Source organism: Leptosomus discolor, chromosome 19, assembly GCF_034619465.1.
Source record: "Leptosomus discolor isolate bLepDis1 chromosome 19, bLepDis1.hap2, whole genome shotgun sequence".
NCBI classification, from domain to species: domain Eukaryota; kingdom Metazoa; phylum Chordata; class Aves; order Leptosomiformes; family Leptosomidae; genus Leptosomus; species Leptosomus discolor.
In genome coordinates this window covers 2,133,561-2,149,828 of record NC_141409.1, presented here as the reverse complement: position 1 = coordinate 2,149,828, position 16,268 = coordinate 2,133,561, and the positions used below count along the sequence as shown (strand labels likewise).

Sequence of the window (16,268 nt, the reverse complement as noted above, 5' to 3'; positions counted from 1 at the left end):
TGAGCGCCGGAGCCCCCCCGGGGCCAGGCTGGCTGTCAGCAATTGCTTTGCTCAGCACGGGAAGGAAAATGCCCAAATTCTGCTGTTTCCCCCAAAACAGGGGCTGAGACTCGGAGCAGGGGTGTCATATACCAGGCTGGAGGGTCAGTGCCCCAGCCCTGGCAGGCTCTGGCACCCCGAGGGTGTGCAGGAGCGGGGCTGGCAGGGGGACATGGCAAAGCAGGAGATGTGGGAGGTGTGGGGTGCCGGGGCAGTGGCCGGGGGTCCCGTCTAAGGGATGATGACGCTGAGAGCTCAGCGCTCCCCCCAGCAGGGTCCCAAACTGGGGAGCCCAGACAAATGTCACCTGCAGGCCATGTGTGCCCTCTGTCACCTCCCACGGGCACCGTGCCCAGATCCTTACGGGGTTTTCAGCCCCGTTCTCTCTTCCGTAGCCGGGCCCATCCTCCCTGGCAGGTCCGTGGTTGTCAACAGCTGCAGCAGCGCGGCAGAGCAGCTCTGCAACTTCGTCTGCGACTGCAGCGACTGCTCCGACGAGAACCAGTGTGGTGGGTGTCCGGCCCCTCCAGCCCCCTCACTCCACTCCCAGGCCCTGCTCCGGCAGCGAGAACGGGCGATGGAACTGGGGACATCATGGGTGCAGATCCCTGGGGTGGCTGCTGGTGCCCAGGGTGGGTGCCGGACCCCAGGGGGGATGCAGGTCCTTGGGGTGGGCATAGGTCCCTGGGCTGGACTCAAGTCCCTTGGTGTGGGTGCAGGACCCCAGGCTGGACGCAGGTCCCCTGGGTAGATGCAGGTCCCCAGGATGGGTGCAGGACTCCAGGGTAGGTGCAGGTCCCTGGGGTGGGCGTGGGTTCCCAGCTGGGTGCAGGACCCCAGGGTGGACCCAGTCCTGCCCTGACATGCCGTCCGCCCGCCCACAGGGTACGTGCGGGGCTCGGCGGTGCTGGGCACCCCTTTCACCTGTGATTTCGAGGAAGGCGACTGTGGCTGGCGGGACGTGAGCACCTCGGCGTACAGATGGGTGCGAGGCCGGGCCAGCCTGGCCGTGTGGGGCACAGGGCCCCACTCAGACCACACCGTGGGCACCGACCGGGGTAAGCGGGAGCTGCTCGGCTGGTGAGTGGGCTCTGGGCACCCACAGCACCACGCTTGTGGCTCGTGGGTGCCCTGAAGCCAAGTGCCAGGACAGCCAACCTTGTAGGGCGCAGGGGATGGAGCAGACCCATGGTGGGGCAGGAGTGGTGCTATTCCAGGGGGCTGCAGCCCTTGCTCTCTGCTCTCTCCCCAGGGTGGTTCATGGTGACCGTGTACCCCCCGGCAAAGACCATGGCCACGGCCTGGCTCATGTCACCGGTGATGCGGGAAGCAGCCGCCACGTGCGAGATCAGGGCCTGGTACCACCTCTCGGGAAGCGGTGAGAGCGCCCATGGTGGGCACGGATGGGCCTTGGGGTACCGGGCACAGGGAAGCGATGATGGGAGTCAGGGGGGAGGGACAGGGCCATCTGCCCCCATGGCACAGGCAGAGCCACCGGCACCTTGGGATGGGTGCCTGCCACCCTTCTCACCTCTTCCATACTCCACAAGCAGAGCTGGAGGGACCCAGGGGTCCTGGCTCCAGTCCCCAGAGCTGGTGGGGCTCAGTTCCTCCCCACGGGTGCCTCGGGGTGCGCAGTGCCAAGGGCCACAGTCTGGGGCTCCCCGCAGGGCTCAACCAGACCGAGCGGCCGCTGCTGCGCCTGGCCATGGCGTACGGCGATGAGGTGGTGGAGCTGTGGCAGAGCCCCAAGCATGGAGGCGAAGGTTGGCACCAACTGGTCACCTACTCGGGCCGGATCAAGGAGCAGTTCCAGGTGAGACAGGGCAGTCGGTACCTGGACACTGTCCCCACGAGCTGGGACCAGAGGAGCCGGGTGATGCCTCAGGAGCCAAGGATGCCCGGGCAGCTCAGGCAGATGCTCAGCTCATCTGACCCCGTCCTCTCATCGGCAGCTCATCTTCTCCCTGACGCAACCGCCCACGTGCGGGGCAGAGCTGGCGCTTGATGACATCATCTTCAGGAACTGCGGCTTGCAGGGTGAGTCCTGCATCTGTTGGGATGAGATGTGAGCCGGGATCCCCGGGGGGAATTGGTTTGGGCTTCGCACCCCGGGGGAGCTCTCCTGCTGCCCGTGGTGTCTCAGCCAGGGCATGGGGCAGGCAGCAAAAGCCTGTCCCTTGAGCAACCCCAGGGGAGGATGTGGGGGGAGCCCAGCATGTGCTGGGGGCCCTGCAGGACCAGACATTCACTGACGGCATGTCCCACCACTCCAGAGCCTGGGCAGCAGGTCTGCGGGGCGGAGGAGAGACCCTGTGGCCAGGGCTCCTGCCTGGCACAGCACCGCTTCTGCGATGGCACCGACGACTGTGGGGACGGCTCGGATGAGGATGAAACGCGGTGCAGTGAGCATCCCGTGGTTCTACCCACCAGCCCTCCAACCTCACGGATGGGTTGACTGTCTGCCCTGGTGGGGCAAAGCTGGGCCGTGGGGCTGACAGGGGTCACCCCAGCTCTGCCCCCCTAGCTGTGCAGCCAGAGGGGCAAATTCACCCCAAGAGTTTTTGTGGAGGGGTGGCATCAGCCCAGCCCATTGCAGGAACCTCCCTGGGTCACTCTGCTCTCCCTCCTTCCCCAGAGTCCTTCACCTTCTGCCCCTTTGAGCACAATCTCTGTGGCTGGGAGGTGGAGGACCGGCAGCCGGCGTGGGAGAGAAACACGAGCCTGAACCTGGGGACCACATACGGCATCCCCACCCGGGACCACAGCAGTAACAGCAGGGCAGGTACGGGGCTGGGCACCAGCACGTCAGGGGAGCCCCACCGCAGGTCCCCGGGACATCACTGGCCCCGGGGTGGACGTGCCCTCTGGCCCCTGAGGTGGCGCGTACCCGGGCTCAGCTCAACGCTGTGCCAGGAAAAGAGCATCTGGCACCTGCACACCCAGCCCGGCCCCCTCAGCCCCTTCCCGGCCTCTCCTGCAGGTTTTTTCCTCCACGTGGGCAGCGCCTCATCTGTGGGGGCTGGCGGCGTGGCGCAGCTCAGCAGTCCCACTTTCCAGGGCAACAACTCCTGCTCCGTGAGTCACAGCCGGGACCCCGCGTCACAGCCCGTGTGGGCACGGCAGTGGCAGGGGAACGGGGTCTCCAGCTGTGGGGACTCCCACATGGGGCTGGGGCTGTGGTGGGCCCTTTGCTGGTGATGGGCAGTGGGTTTTTGGAGCTGGTTTGGTGGCATCACTGGTGCCTGTTGGAACTCTGAGCTCCTTCAGCCCCACCTTTGGGAGCAACTCATGGGGTGGCAGCCATGCCGTGGGGCACAGGGGGGGGCTGCGTACTCCTGCCCTGGGGCTTCAGAGCATTCTCACCCCCCTCTCCATCCCCAGCTCGTGCTGTACTGCCACCTCCACGGCTCGGCCACCAGCAGCCTCAGCATCTCCTACGTGACCAAAACCACCCAGAAGCTGGTGAGGGAGAGAATGGGGGACCTGGGCAATTGCTGGGTCCGGGAGAGAGTGAACTTCAACGTGACGGAGAGCTTCAAGGTGGGCTGGTGCCGTGCTGGGGCAAGCTGGGCTGCCTGCGGGGCAAGGGGCACAGGGGCACACCCAGTACGCACCCATGGGACCAGGCTTGAACCAGGAACTGAACACCAGAGCTGAGCCTCTTGTGCTGGCACATGTCACCTTCATGTCCCTGCACCCAGACTTCCAAATCCCCCTGCTAGTCCCCCCAGCCCAGGGACCACCCACGGGAAGAGTCTTCATCCACCCATGTCACCCCATGCCTTCCACTGCCCTGTCTGCTCTCCCCCAAAGCCACCCACACAACCCAACCTCCTCCCGCCTGGCCCTGGAGGGTGCCCCAGTGGCACCCTGAGGGCACTCCGATGGCACCCCATAGCACCCCTGGGCACATTCATGCCATGGTTGTGTGCAGGGTCATCACCATCACCGCAAGCCCACCATGGCCCTGCCAGCCCACCCTGTGCACTCATTCCAGCCGCAGCGTGACCCCTGATCCCACCGAGCCCCTTCCCGGGGGCAGTGCGTGTCGGCCGACCACAGGAGCTGGGGTCCTCCAGTCCCGTGGCTCCCCTGTGTCCCCCCGTGCCCAGGGCCATTGCCTGGCCCCTCTGTGCTGTGCAAGACCTCATGTTGATGTTGCCGGCGCGGTGCTTCCCTGCAGGTGCTGATCGAGGGGGTGGCCGGCAGCGCAGGGACTGTGGCCATCGATGACCTGATCCTGTCTCCAGGCTGCGTGCAGGAGCAGGGTGAGCTGGAGGGCGGCCGTCCCCCACCCCTGCTCCAGCACGGGCAGTGGTCCCCAGGTGTTTCGTGCCCATGACACCATCCCTAAAGGTCCCCCTACGGGGTCTGACTGTCCCTCTGCTCATCATAGTGACCATCCTGCATGTAGCATTGAAAACACTTGCTCTGGGGCCCACAGCCCGGAGTGCCTGATGTCTTTGTCCTGCAGATGTGACACTCCTTCCGCTGCGCCAAAACCTCCTGGCTGAGCCAGGCAGCTCTCACTGACCCCCTTGGTCCCCTTCGCCTGGTGGCAGCAGGCAGGGCAGGGATGGGGCTGGGGGAAATGGAGACCCGGGGCAATGAGAGCCAGGGAGATGCTCAGGGACAGGGGAAAGTGCCTTGAAATGCTGACGCTGGTGGTGCTGCCAAGCCCTCTCACCACCGCTCTCCATCCTGGGGTGTTTTGCCGTCAGAGAAGCTTTCAACCGTGCTGCCAGGCCGGGTGGGCACCAGCCACTGTACGGCTGAGGAGGTGGCCTGCGACAGCGGGGGCTGCATCGATGCAGAGCTGGCCTGCGACTTCACCGAGACGTGCCCCGACGGCTCCGACGAGAAGCGCTGCGGTGAGAGCCACGGGCAGGCACCGGGCACCTGGTAGCCAGGTGTTGGAGGGGACCAGGTGGCGGAGGGGACCCAGGCACCCCTTGGCTGGCACCTGAAAGGCGCAGTGGCCCGGCGGGGCTGAGCCTGGGCTTTTGCAGGAGCAACCACCTTTGAGGAGGGGGCCGGGGGCTGGCACGACGTCAGCGTGGGGCGGCTGCGCTGGGGTGTGCAGGGGGCCACCAAGCTCTCCGACACCCTCCTCACAGGTGAGACTGTTCCCACTGCCAAGATGATGCTCTTTGGTCCCCAGGGTGCAGGGACTCCCTGCTCCCACCCAGATGGGGTGGGTGGGTGCCACCGCAGGACCGGTGGGGGTGATGCTTGGGCAGGGTACTGGGTTGGGGGATGCCGCCAGGGATGCGGGGCCCCTGCCCCGACCTCTCAGGGTGTTTCTGTGCCCAGGGTCTTTCCTGGCCCTCCAGGCAGGAGAAGGACAAATGTTGGCTGCTGCAAAGGCACGCACGCCTGTCCTGGGCCCCGCCGGCCCTGCCTGCGCCATGGAGATGAGCTACAGCATCCACAGCGGCCCCCAAGGTAACCCCCCTGCCCGGCCCCGGGGTGCCCTGCCTGCTCCCTGCCCCCCCCCGCTCACCCCCAGGGTGCCCTGCCCGACCCTGGCACAGGGCAGAGCCCCCCACACCTGCCCATCTTTGCTGCCTCTCTCAGCCCCGCTCTGCCCCATCACACCATCCTGGAGCCAGGGTGTCCCTGTCCCCTGTGGGTGGGTGCTGGGGCCACGGGGAACTCCCGAGGGGCGGCCGGGGGCTGCCGTTGCCCGCAGACTTCGCACCACCTCTTGTGCCAGGTTTCCTCGCCGTCAGCATCGCCGATCACACCGCTGGCACCACCCACCTGGCCTGGCACACACAGGGGCACGGCAGCACAGCAGAGGAACGTGTCCGCATCCCACTGGGAGAGAGGACCCGACCCTTCCAGGTACGCCCCGGGGGTACAGGGACCAGCCTGGCCGGCTGGTGGCAGGGCAGTGTCGGCGCCGTCAGGCACTCTGGGCTCACCACCGCCATTACGTCGCCCCCAGGTCGAGCTGCTGGGGCTGGTGGATCTGCAGGACTCGGCGAGTGCTGCCATCGACAACGTGGCGTTTGTGCAGTGCCACCTCGGCGTGGTGCCACCAGGAGCCACGGGTACAGCCAGGGCACATGGGCAGGGAGGGTGGCCCCAGGCCCCTGACCCACTGAGATGGATGATGCTCCCATGGGGGCTGCCTGGTGACTGTCACCCTGTCCCCACCCTAGCAGAAGCTGGGGGCTGAGCACACATCCTGCCCCAGGACACCTGCATGGGATGAACCTGGGAAGCGGGGTGGGGGAGCAGAGGAAAAGGGACTTTTGGGGGACCTATTTGGTTTTGGGAGGCCTTGTCCCCACTCCCTCACCACCATCACCTCTCTTCGGCCAGAGCTGTCCTGCAACTTTGAGAGGGGCTTGTGCGGGTGGTACCAGGATCAGTCCAGTGACTTCAAGTGGATCCGCAGCACAGGGCAGGGACAGGGCTCCGACCACACCACTGGCTCGGGTAAGGGGCTGGCTCCTCTCCTGGGGACACCGGGTAGCCTAGAGAACCCCACAGCCTCCTGTCCCCAGGACCAAGACATGCCCTGTGCACTCCAAGCAGCCCCATATCCATGGGGTGAGCTCAGCCGGGGCACCCGGATCCAGGACCGGGCTGTGGGTGATGCGGGCGCAGCACAGAGCACCCATGTCCGTGTGCCCTCCACCCTGGCTGTCCCCAACTCTCAGGCTACTTCTTGGCCACGGACCCCTCTGTGCTGTGGAGCCACGGGCAGCGGGCGCAGCTTGTCACCTACAGCCAGGAGCCTGCCGCCGCCCCACGCTGCCTCTCTTTCTGGTACCGCCTGGCCGGCCCGCAGATCGGTACGCAGCCCCATGGCATCCTCCCGGGGATGCCCCAGCTGGACTCTGCTCCCCTGGGGACAGCAGGGTCCCCAACGGATGCAGGACAGCCACCCAACTTTCCCCTCTGCCCAGGCACCCTGAACCTCAAGCTGTGGCTGGAGGGAGCGGGGGAGATAGTGCTATGGACCCAGCGGGGCACCCAGGGCAGCGTCTGGCACCAGGGACGGGCGACGCTGCCTGCCACAGGCCAGCGGCGGTACCGGGTGAGGACTGAGGTCCCCCTGTGCCACCAGGTGCCGGCGGGGCACGGGGCCATCTGACGCCCTGTCTCGCTGGCAGGTGGCCTTCGAGGCCCTGCGGGACGGGTTCCTGGGGGATATGGCGCTGGACGACCTGGCGCTGACGACGGGGCCCTGCGGGGCCGAGCTCTCCTGCTCCTTCGAGGCAGACGCCTGCGGGCTGGCGGCCAGCGGGCAGCACACCTGGCTGCGGCAGAGCAATGGCACCGGCACCGCCGCTGGCCCCCCGGCTGACCACACTGCTGGCACCGCCACAGGTACCAAGGCCATGGCTTCCTGGGGCTCTGCGGGAGCGCTGCTGCCTGCCCTGCTTGCCCTCCTTGCCCTCCCTGCCTGCCCTGCCTGCCTGTCCTGTGTCCTGCCTGCACTGTCTGCCCTGCCCAGGGTGTGCGGTGGGCACTAATATGTGGGGCTCCCCAAACCCAGAATTTCCCAGCCCCAGGGCTCCCCAGTCTCAGCCCCAACAGTCCCCTGGTGCCTGCCCCCCGCCCCCCCCCAGCAGAGCCAGGCAGGAGTCACGGCGTGGGGGCTTCTCTCTGCCAGGCCACTACATGGTGGTGAGCACGGGCAGGGACTCCCTGCCTGTGGGGCAGGTGGCTGCCCTCACCTCCCAGCCCTACCAGCCCTCCGTGCCTGCCCAGTGCCTGGCCTTCTGGTACCACCTGAGCACCAGGACCCCAGGTGAGCACCATAACCCCCACCCTGAGGCCCCCAGGGGCACCTCTGGATGAGTTGGGGTTTGACATGGCACAGCCCCAGACCCCCCTCTCCATGGCGGGTGCCCTGGGCAGGCTCCCTCGGGGTCTTCGTGGAGCAGAGCGGGGTGCGGAGCAAGGTGATGGCCGTGAGCACCATGGAGGGGAGTGCCTGGCACCGAGGCCACGTCACCGTCCGGCCGGATGGGGACTGGCAGGTGAGGTGGGACAGGGTGCCAGGGACCTCGTGGCCAGGAAAGGGGCAGGCTGGGGGTGACGAGGGGTGCATGGTGGGTGCCAGCCTCTGTACCACCCTACCCACCCCTCCGGCAGGTGATATTTGAGGCGGTGGGAGCTGGTGGTGACCACGGGTACATCGCGCTGGACGACCTACACGTGTCAGACGGTGCCTGCCCTGAGCCAGGTCAGAGCCCACGCCACGGGGGCACCATGGACTGAGGTGGGAGGGCACGACAAGGTACCCCATGTGGGTGTGCAGCTATGGGGATGAGGACAGCCCAGCCCATCCAGCATGGCTCTGCTACAGCCACTGGGCACCCCGCTCCTGCTCTGAGCTTGGCCCAAAGCTGGGGGCAGTGGGGAGGGGGCTGGGGGCTGATCCCCCCCAGATGCCCTGTCTCCTCGCAGGCAGCGTGAGGCAGCGGGTGCCTGCAGCGCTGGGTGCATCACAGCCCCCCCTTTCCTCCCAGCCTCCTGTGACTTCGAGTGGGACACGTGTGGCTGGAGCAGCCCCTCTGACCCCCGCCTGCACAGCTTTGCCTGGGGATGGAAGAGTGGGGTCCCGCTTGCCAAGTACCCTGGCCCCGAGCAGGATCACACCCTGGGCACAAGGAATGGTAGGAGGCACCCGTCTCTCTCAGGGCACCCTGGCATGGCTGGAGTGAGGAAGAGATGCTGGGGATGGATGGGGTCACCCATCAATGGCCCCCCCAGTATGTCTTGAGGGACCTGGCTCCACATCCCCTCCTTGCCCAGGAGGGACAGCTTGGTCCCAAAGGCAGTGAGGAGTGGGACTGGGTGGGTGCAATCCTCCGGGTGTCACTCTGGGCATTTGGGGACGGGGGGGGCAGGATGCCAGGGTGGGCGGCAGAACTGGGGAACACCCTGTGCTCTATCCCTGCCTGTCCAGGTCACTACATGCATTTCGACACCAGTGTGCTGGGCCCGGGGGGCACCACTGCTCGGCTGGAGAGCCAGCATCTGCCTGCTGCTGCTGACTCCTGCCTGCGGTTCTGGTACCATATGGACATCCCAGAGCACCTCTGTAAGGGCTGCAGGGGGCAGGGAGGAGGTGCTGTCCCTGGGGAGGTGGGCACCAGCCCATGGTGGGAGCGAGGGGCTTGCTTACAGGTTGCAAACCCTCTCCCCACCCATGGGACCGTGGACACTCTGGTTCAGCTCTGTCCGAGTGGTGGGAATGGCCCATTCCCGGTCGGCGCTGCCATCCCAGAGGAGGGGGGGCCGGGAGGGCCCAGTGGCTCTCAGGAGCCTCCGGGCAGCCATTGATGTGGGGGTGCCTGACCCCACTCCACGTTGCAGCCTGCGGGGAGCTGCGGGTGATGCTGCACAGCGTGGCGGGGCGGCGCACAGTGTGGAGCGTGGCAGGGCACCGGAGCCGGGGCTGGCAGGGCGGTGTGGTGCCCGTGCGGAGCCCCAGCGAGTTCCAGGTGAGCGGGGCCACCCTAGGGTGCAGGGTGTCCTCTGGGGGTGCAGGGCACTCCTCCCCATGCATCACCCCCCCCAGATCCCATCTTCCCCTTCAGATCATCTTTGAGCTCACCACACGGAGGTGGCCGATGGAGGGGACTGTGGCACTGGACGACATCGTGTACAGCACCGGGGGGGGCTGCCATTCCAGCCCAGAGGTGCCAGTGGAAGGTGTGGGGCTGGTTCTAGCTGTGAAATGTCAACCCCCCCAGCTCAGGGTGCTGAGGCTGGGGCTGGAGCCAGGTGGTGGGTCGAGCCTGGCAGTGTCCTTTCTCCCTGCAGAAAAATCCTCCAGCAGCTTTGTGGTAGAGGTGGTGCTCAGTGTTCTCCTGGCCATCTGCATCCTGGCGCTGGTGGCTGCTGGAGGCTGTTACTGGCTGAAGCGGCGAGGGCTGTCAAGAGGGCCGCCGGCAGCGAGCAATGCTCCCCAGGGCTTTGACAACATCACTTTCCGAGATGTAAGGCCAGGGGTGAAGGGCTTTCCTGCTTGCCCCCAGCTGCGCCAAAACAGGATTTTCCTAAAAGCTCAGCAAATCCCAGCATGCTCCCCCTGAACCCGCACTCTGCCAGCACGTCAGGGAGGTGCAAAGGGCTCTGCCTCTTATCTGGTTGCCGGCAAACAAGTGACCCTGAGCCTCAGGATTGACCTAGAAATGCTGCTGCTGCCATCAGGCAGATGCTGCAGAAAGAGCTGAGGCTGCGATCCTCCTCCCCGGAGCCCTGTAGGGAGCGGGTTGTGCAAACATTGCTCATCCTCTGCAAGCCAGAAACTCAAAACCCTGAGGGGCAGCTTCAGCTACAGTTTCCTTTGATGGGTTTGGTGCCACGTAGCCCCCAACAGAGCCCCCCAGGACTGACCCCAAAAGAGGACATGGAGCCCCCGCTGGTGCAGCAGGGGTGTTTGGTTCCTCTGCTGGCGTCACACTGGGCTGGCACGCAGGTTCTCCCCTCTGCAGCCTGGAAAAAGTCCTTGTGTTTCCAATTAGACACAGCCTATGCTTAGTGTAACCGATTCCCGTTCACCTTCCTCTACAGGACAAGGTCATTATATCTCCAGTGCCAAAAGAGGGGGCTGAAGCTTGAAACAAGAAGCCAGCAGCAGGAATCGCCTGCTCAGGCCTGGCAGGTGCGCGCAGGGCAGAGCATCCTCCCCGGCGAGACCTCACACTCCAGCAGCTGCCTCCGGCTCCGCGGCCGCCGTCAGGGAGCTGCTGCGGGTGCTTGCCCTGGGGTGCCGGCCCCACGGGGGGACGTGCCGCTGCCTCCACTACCTCCAAGCGCTCGGGAAAAGCATTTTTGTCTTTTGTAACACGGACTTTCTGCACCGAGACACAGTGACATGCCCCTTGGCAGGAGTTTCTTGCAGCGCCATCCTCATCCGAGTAGGGTCCTGGCCCCACTCAGGGCTGGGCAGACCAGTGGGTGCTGTATGGGGCACAGGCCCCCTCCCACACCCAGGATTAAGCACAAGAGCACAGAACCACCACCGGGAGCAAGCCCAGTGGTTCTGCTGTTTTGGACGGTGGGGGGTGTTGGTGAGGGCTGGGAGCAGAGCGGGGGGCACCCCAAAGCAACCCCCGAGGGCAGAGAGCAGCCCTGACCCCGCTGTATGGGCGCCCACCCCCTGCAGGACTGCCCACGCCCCCACCAGGGGCTGTTGGTCCTTCACGTTTACGTGTCATTGGGAAGAAGAAAAATGTTCCCGAGGCAGCAGCTGGGCTCAGGCGCCCGCACCTGCCCCAAGACCCCTCTCCCCTCCCCTCCCAGCTTTCCAAACTGCGTTTAAACTGTGCGATGCCTCAGCAGCCCAGCGCCAAACCTGCCAGCCCAGGGCTCAGCCGCCCGTCGGGGATCCTGCTCTCGAGCCCCGAGCTCGCCCGGCGGGCAGGGGGCTCACGGCAGCGCTCCTCCCGGGAGCCCAGCCCGTTTCCCTGCTCCCTGCTCCACACTCTCCCTTCGGCTCCATCCCACCTCGGTTATGGCCGTGTCACACCGAGCGCCACCCCTGCAGCTCGGGGACAGCCCTGGCCCTGTCCTGGGAGCTGGGGAAGGGCCGGGGCCAGAGCCAAGGGGGGGGCTCAGCCCTCACACCGACGCCTGGGCGAGCGCCCCCGCCCCCGCCGGACTCTGCAGAGCTCCGGAGCCGCCGCTCCGCCCCGCCCGGGATCAAACCACCGCGCTGACTTCACCTCCGGGCCGCCAGCCAAGCTGCGGTCCTCACCGGCACCGGGAGCAGCGGAGCTGCCGGGAAAGGGCTGGGGCAGCAGCGGCCCTTTCCCGGGTGCTCCAGGGAGCGGCGCGTCCCCAGGGAAGAGGGTGCTGCAGCGCCAGGCGCGCCCAACCACACGGGATCCACCACCGGCTGGGAAACACGCAGCAACAACCCCGTGCAACGGAAGGGTATCAAACTTTATTATAGATCTCTTTAAAACAGGCTGGAAGGAACAAACAAAAACGTCATTGTGATGCAGTGACTGAGTCATCATTTCAAATGCAGACACTGATCAAGCCCCAGCTCTCCCCCATTATTCATGTACAAGATATCCCACCCGGCCCCCAAATGGTTCCAATCAACTCATCACATTTCAGACCACCCCCAGTGTCTCAACATTAGCTGCTTCTAAACACCAAGACACACATGTTTTCTGGCAAATCAGATGCGGCAATTTTTTGGGTTTAGTTCCTCAATCTCTGGAAAGGAGGAAGGAAAAACAAAATCAGGAAAATCGCTTCTTTAAGGTTGCCTTTTTACAGCAGGTACAGATTCGGCAGATTTCCCCCCCAAAGCAAGTCTGAAACCCTCTTGTTCAGCTTGGCAAGACGAAGAGAGATTCTGGTGGTTAAGGAGAACCAGCCAGGCGAGATCAGTCTGGACAAACTGATTTCGAGGCTTTGTTGTCATTTCCCTTTGGGGCCGGTTTCCAGCGGTTTTCCAATATCCTTCCCACGCAGCTTAAGGCCTGGAACGAGACAAAGGAGACGACCCCGTCAGCTGCCATCAGCACTTGATCGCTCACCTGGTAACTCCATTTCCCTAGATTTTGGCTGTAAGGAAGAGAAGATCCAAAACACAGGCAGAGGATCCAGAGGTGGGGAGAATCCCATGTTACCTTCTAGGAGCACCGGGCTAGTTTCAGACCAAGCTCTAATTCTCCCTTGTGCACCGACTGTCTCCCTAAAACACGGTACTTGAGCTGGCCTAGGGGAGTAACATCAACACGAGTGGCTGCAAGAGACTTCCCCAACCACACTCAGGCCTTCGTGGGTCTCTGTATCTCACTGATTTTGGGGGGGGACAGCATTCAGGGGTGGTCCCCAGGGCACGGCCCCACGCACAGACAAAGAACAAAGGAGCACAGGAGCTCCAGGCTCGTGTTCCAGCTGGCAGATCCCGGGTTATCAGCATGCGGCTTCACCACATCCCCGATAACCCCCCACCAGCGACTGCTCCTGATGGGGGGAGTATCACCGAGGGCACCCTCCCGGGCACGGCAAACACTGCCCTTATCACTGAGGTCTCCTTTCTTCACTTACCGATGGCTCTTTCGATCTTGCCCATCACCTGGTTGTTGGGGATGGCTCTTCCCGACTCGTAGTCAGCAATAACTTGGGGTTTTTCATTGATTTTCTAAAAAAAAAAAAAAAAAAAAAAAAAAAAAAAAAAAAAAAAAAGAGCAGACGTGTCTCAAACACCGGCTCCACACACAGCAAACGCCCAGCACCAACCCCCCAGTACTCGCAGGGCTAAGTCACAGCCTCTGATGATGCCAGGACCAGAGGACCAAGTGCTGCTTTCAGGCTCACTGGTCCACCACGACAGCCTCCTTCCACTGCTTGAGCGGTAGCGCCACCCACCCCGGACAGAGCTCTGCTTCCCCCGGCCCCCCCCGAGGAGCAGGAACTCTCCCTGTTGCTGGGCCCGGAGACAGCAGCCACCTTCTGAACGTTGCGTGGGGCCCGGGTGGTACAAAAAAGCTCCAGTCGGTGCTGAGTTAATGGGAGGGGGGAAAAAAAAAAAAGCCTCCCACCAGCTCAGCCACCCCAGCACTGCTCGGTCCCCAAGCAGGTGCGCAAGGGCTGCACCCACAAACCGCCCAAACATTTCCCAGACAACTGATGTCACCTGGAGGTTGCCTTCACCAAACCTCCTGCTCATGACACCACCTCCCTGCAGCCGCCCAGGAGGGGACAGGGAAAGTGTCCGCTATCGCCTCGGGGTGCCTCACCCCGCTGCGGGAGAGCTGGGGGCAGCGACCCCGGGCCGTGCTCACCGTGGCCAAGTCCTTCTGCGTCATGCCCTTGCTCTGCCGGCCCTGCTGGATCACCTTGCCCACCTCAAGGGGGACACGGTCGTGGTGCAGCTCCTCTGTCTCCCGGTCGAGCTTGGCAGTGTTCTTCGTGATGAAGTGCTGCTTGTTCTGGCCCGCGGCCCCTGTCGTTCACAGCAAGAACGAGAGAAAAAAAAACAAACAAGGACAAACCAAACACGGCTCAGTGCTGCGCCAAAGAGTCTCCAAGTGCTTCTCCCAAGCACTCAGCTGCTCAGGATCCCAGGGAGCTGTCAAGATTTCAGTGTGCCAACATCAGCACTGATCTCAGGCAGACCCTGCCCGTCAGGAAACGGGTTGTCTTAATCCTGTTAACACAGTGGGCAGAGCCCTCCCCTCTCTCCACTTCACCGCTGAGCCCCGCTCCAGATGGCCAAGATCTTGCTAGAGCTTGGCAATTTAACATTCAAACTTCACCCCAGACATCCACGTCTGTGCCACAGCGTGGGGTCAGGGTGGGGGTTTAGTATTTGAACTTGAACAATGTTTACTCAAGTATAAGGCAGCGTGAAGAAGTTGCTTTTAATCAATTTTCTGATGCCTTTTATAAGTAAACTCTAACTGGACTTAGTTTTGCTAAAAGTCTGAGGTTCAGAAACATGCCATTTGTTTTGTCTCACTTTAGTTACAGTATTTAAGTCAGAGTTTGAAACATTTCTCTCACATCAGTGACATTCAGTCTCTTGATAAACCTCGTTCAAGGATCATCTATTTATTTATTTCTAACCATCATAACCCCATCCCTACGGTGACAGAGCCTGAGAATCTACACCGGACAGAAAACAGGGAATTTTTAAAGAACACCACCACAGGAAGACAGGCAGCCATTGAAATCCCTAAGCATATGTTATCAACAAGAGAATAAGCCGCAGAAATTCAGAGTTTAAGCTCGTGATCACAAAAGCTCTTCCAAGCGCTTTGCGGACACTCGCCAGAGCTCAGCTCTGGGCAAGCAGAAACTCGGGGATGGCTACAGGGAGCGCTCCCCGCCTCCCCGGGGCGCTGCCTCCCCTCCCCGGGGCGCCCCAAGTCCATGCGGCCTCATCCAGGGCGACCTCTGCCTTAGTTGCGGGGTGCCGCCTCCTGCTCTCCCTCTTCCAGGCGACCGCCTTCGAGAGAAACTCGGGGGGGCGAGCCGGGGGGCCAGGCCTGACGCTGGGCTGGCGGAAGGGCCGCGCACTGCACCGCCGCCGGGAAACAGCGCCGGCCGGGCCGGGCTCGCCGGGCCCGCCTGCCCACCCCCCGGCCGGGGAGCCGGGCCGCGGGATACCCACACTTCTTGGAGGTCTCCACGTCCTCTCCGCGCCGCTGGGCCGCCAAGATGGCCTGGGGAGAGCAAAGGTGCCGAGGTGAGCGCTCTGCTGGCAGAGCCGGCCGCCTCAGCGCCAGCTGGGCCTCGGCCCCCGGGCCCGCCCGGGCCTCGGCCGCGCCAGGCCCAGGCCCCAGCCCGAGGGCCCAGCCCAGACCCAGGCCGCTCCGCCGCTCCCCGCCGCCCGCTGACCTGCTTGGACTTGGCCTGGGCCGCGCTGGGGCCCTTCTTGCGCAGCACCGTGACCGTGTCCCAGTCGCTCTCCGCCATGGCACCGGCACCGACCCCGCCCGCCGCCGCCCGGGGCCGCGCCCGCCGCTCAGGGGGCACCGCCCAGCGCCCGCCCCTCATGAACGGCGGCCTCCCATTAGCGGCGCGACCGCAGCGGGCGGGGCCTTGGGCTCCTCAATGAACCTAGGCAGAGCAAGCCAGGCGTGACGCCGTTGCTCGTAATAGGCACAGAAATGTAGCAATCAGTCTCCTCGCCATTCGATTGGCTAGTGCATAAGCCAGGCTGGAGGTGGGTGAACAAGTGTCTGTCACTCTGAGAGGCTGCTGTCGCTGCCAATAACCCTATGCCCAGAAGCGATTGGCTTGATCCTCAGCACTGTCAGAATCGCTGACCAATGGCCGCGCCCGGCTGGGCAGAGCCGGGCATGCGCCGTAGTGGCGGTTCGCGGCGGAGCTGGGCCGCGGTGGCTACCTGCGCCCGCCCGGCCCGGCCCGGCCCGGCCCGGCCCGGCCCGCTCCGGTTCCCGGACGCCCGGGAGAGGCCGCAGCCGGGCGCTGATGCCCCACCTGGGCGGCAGCCGGCGGGAGAGGGCGACGCGGGGCCTTCCCGCCTGCCCCGTGCCTCAGTGCAGGGCAGGTTCGTGCTGCCCGCCCGTGGGTAACGCGGGCGGTTCCGGCGCCGTGCCCGGGCGGTCCCCTCGGGCCTCTCGCCAGGCGGAGCGGAAGGACCCCCGCTCCCCGGGCAGCCCCGGCTCTCAGCGGCAGCGGCGGGCGTGGCCTCTCTGGTGCTGGTCACAGCGGGCACGGCCCATGGCGGAAAAATTCACCCGTTTGCGTCCGTTTCGCGG

The 16,268-nt window shown here is 64.4% G+C and overlaps 2 protein-coding genes across 4 annotated transcripts; one reads left to right on the top strand and one right to left on the bottom strand.

The window, feature by feature from the left end:
- The first annotated feature begins 355 nt into the window (after window positions 1-355).
- On the top strand, window positions 356-10,635 carry MAMDC4 (MAM domain containing 4). The gene is made up of 28 exons (XM_086475915.1): window positions 356-548; window positions 924-1,097; window positions 1,292-1,432; window positions 1,710-1,855; window positions 1,995-2,079; window positions 2,316-2,444; window positions 2,678-2,824; window positions 3,023-3,117; window positions 3,424-3,582; window positions 4,226-4,310; window positions 4,764-4,913; window positions 5,052-5,159; window positions 5,356-5,487; window positions 5,759-5,889; window positions 5,993-6,098; window positions 6,373-6,489; window positions 6,714-6,848; window positions 6,963-7,093; window positions 7,170-7,386; window positions 7,673-7,810; window positions 7,921-8,042; window positions 8,158-8,248; window positions 8,535-8,681; window positions 8,975-9,109; window positions 9,385-9,512; window positions 9,609-9,723; window positions 9,835-10,010; window positions 10,588-10,635. The coding sequence occupies exons 1-28, from the start codon at window positions 356-358 to the stop codon at window positions 10,633-10,635; spliced, it is 3,681 nt and encodes a 1,226-aa protein (XP_086332041.1).
- Window positions 10,636-11,940: 1,305 nt separating this feature from the next.
- Window positions 11,941-15,468, bottom strand: EDF1 (endothelial differentiation related factor 1). Of its 3 annotated transcripts, none has more exons than XM_086475615.1 (5): window positions 15,382-15,468; window positions 15,155-15,206; window positions 13,824-13,984; window positions 13,087-13,180; window positions 11,941-12,512 (listed from the first exon to the last, which is right to left on the bottom strand). In XM_086475615.1, the coding sequence occupies exons 1-5, from the start codon at window positions 15,457-15,459 to the stop codon at window positions 12,451-12,453; spliced, it is 447 nt and encodes a 148-aa protein (XP_086331741.1). In that variant the 5' UTR covers window positions 15,460-15,468; the 3' UTR covers window positions 11,941-12,450. The 3 variants fall into 3 exon arrangements, with proteins under 3 accessions (XP_086331741.1, XP_086331742.1, XP_086331743.1); XM_086475616.1 differs by having other exon boundaries at window positions 13,878-13,984; XM_086475617.1 differs by having other exon boundaries at window positions 13,887-13,984.
- Between the last annotated feature and the right edge of the window lie 800 nt (window positions 15,469-16,268).

What these genes read in the sequence shown, in the direction of transcription:
- MAMDC4 (XM_086475915.1), top strand. Translation starts at nt 356, where the DNA reads ATGTGTGCCCTCTGTCACCTCCCACGGGCACCGTGCCCAGATCCTTAC. An exon ending in AAGCGGTGAGAGCGCCCATG is followed by an intron (nt 1,433 to 1,709) that starts GTGGGCACGGAT and finishes GGCTCCCCGCAG; the next exon opens with GGCTCAACCAGACCGAGCGG. An exon ending in AGGCTGCGTGCAGGAGCAGG is followed by an intron (nt 4,311 to 4,763) that starts GTGAGCTGGAGG and finishes TTTTGCCGTCAG; the next exon opens with AGAAGCTTTCAACCGTGCTG.
- EDF1 (XM_086475615.1), bottom strand. Translation starts at nt 15,459, where the DNA reads ATGGCGGAGAGCGACTGGGACACGGTCACGGTGCTGCGCAAGAAGGGC. An exon ending in CGTGGAGACCTCCAAGAAGT is followed by an intron (nt 13,985 to 15,154) that starts GTGGGTATCCCG and finishes TGTGAACGACAG; the next exon opens with GGGCCGCGGGCCAGAACAAG. An exon ending in CAAGATCGAAAGAGCCATCG is followed by an intron (nt 12,513 to 13,086) that starts GTAAGTGAAGAA and finishes GTCTCGTTCCAG; the next exon opens with GCCTTAAGCTGCGTGGGAAG.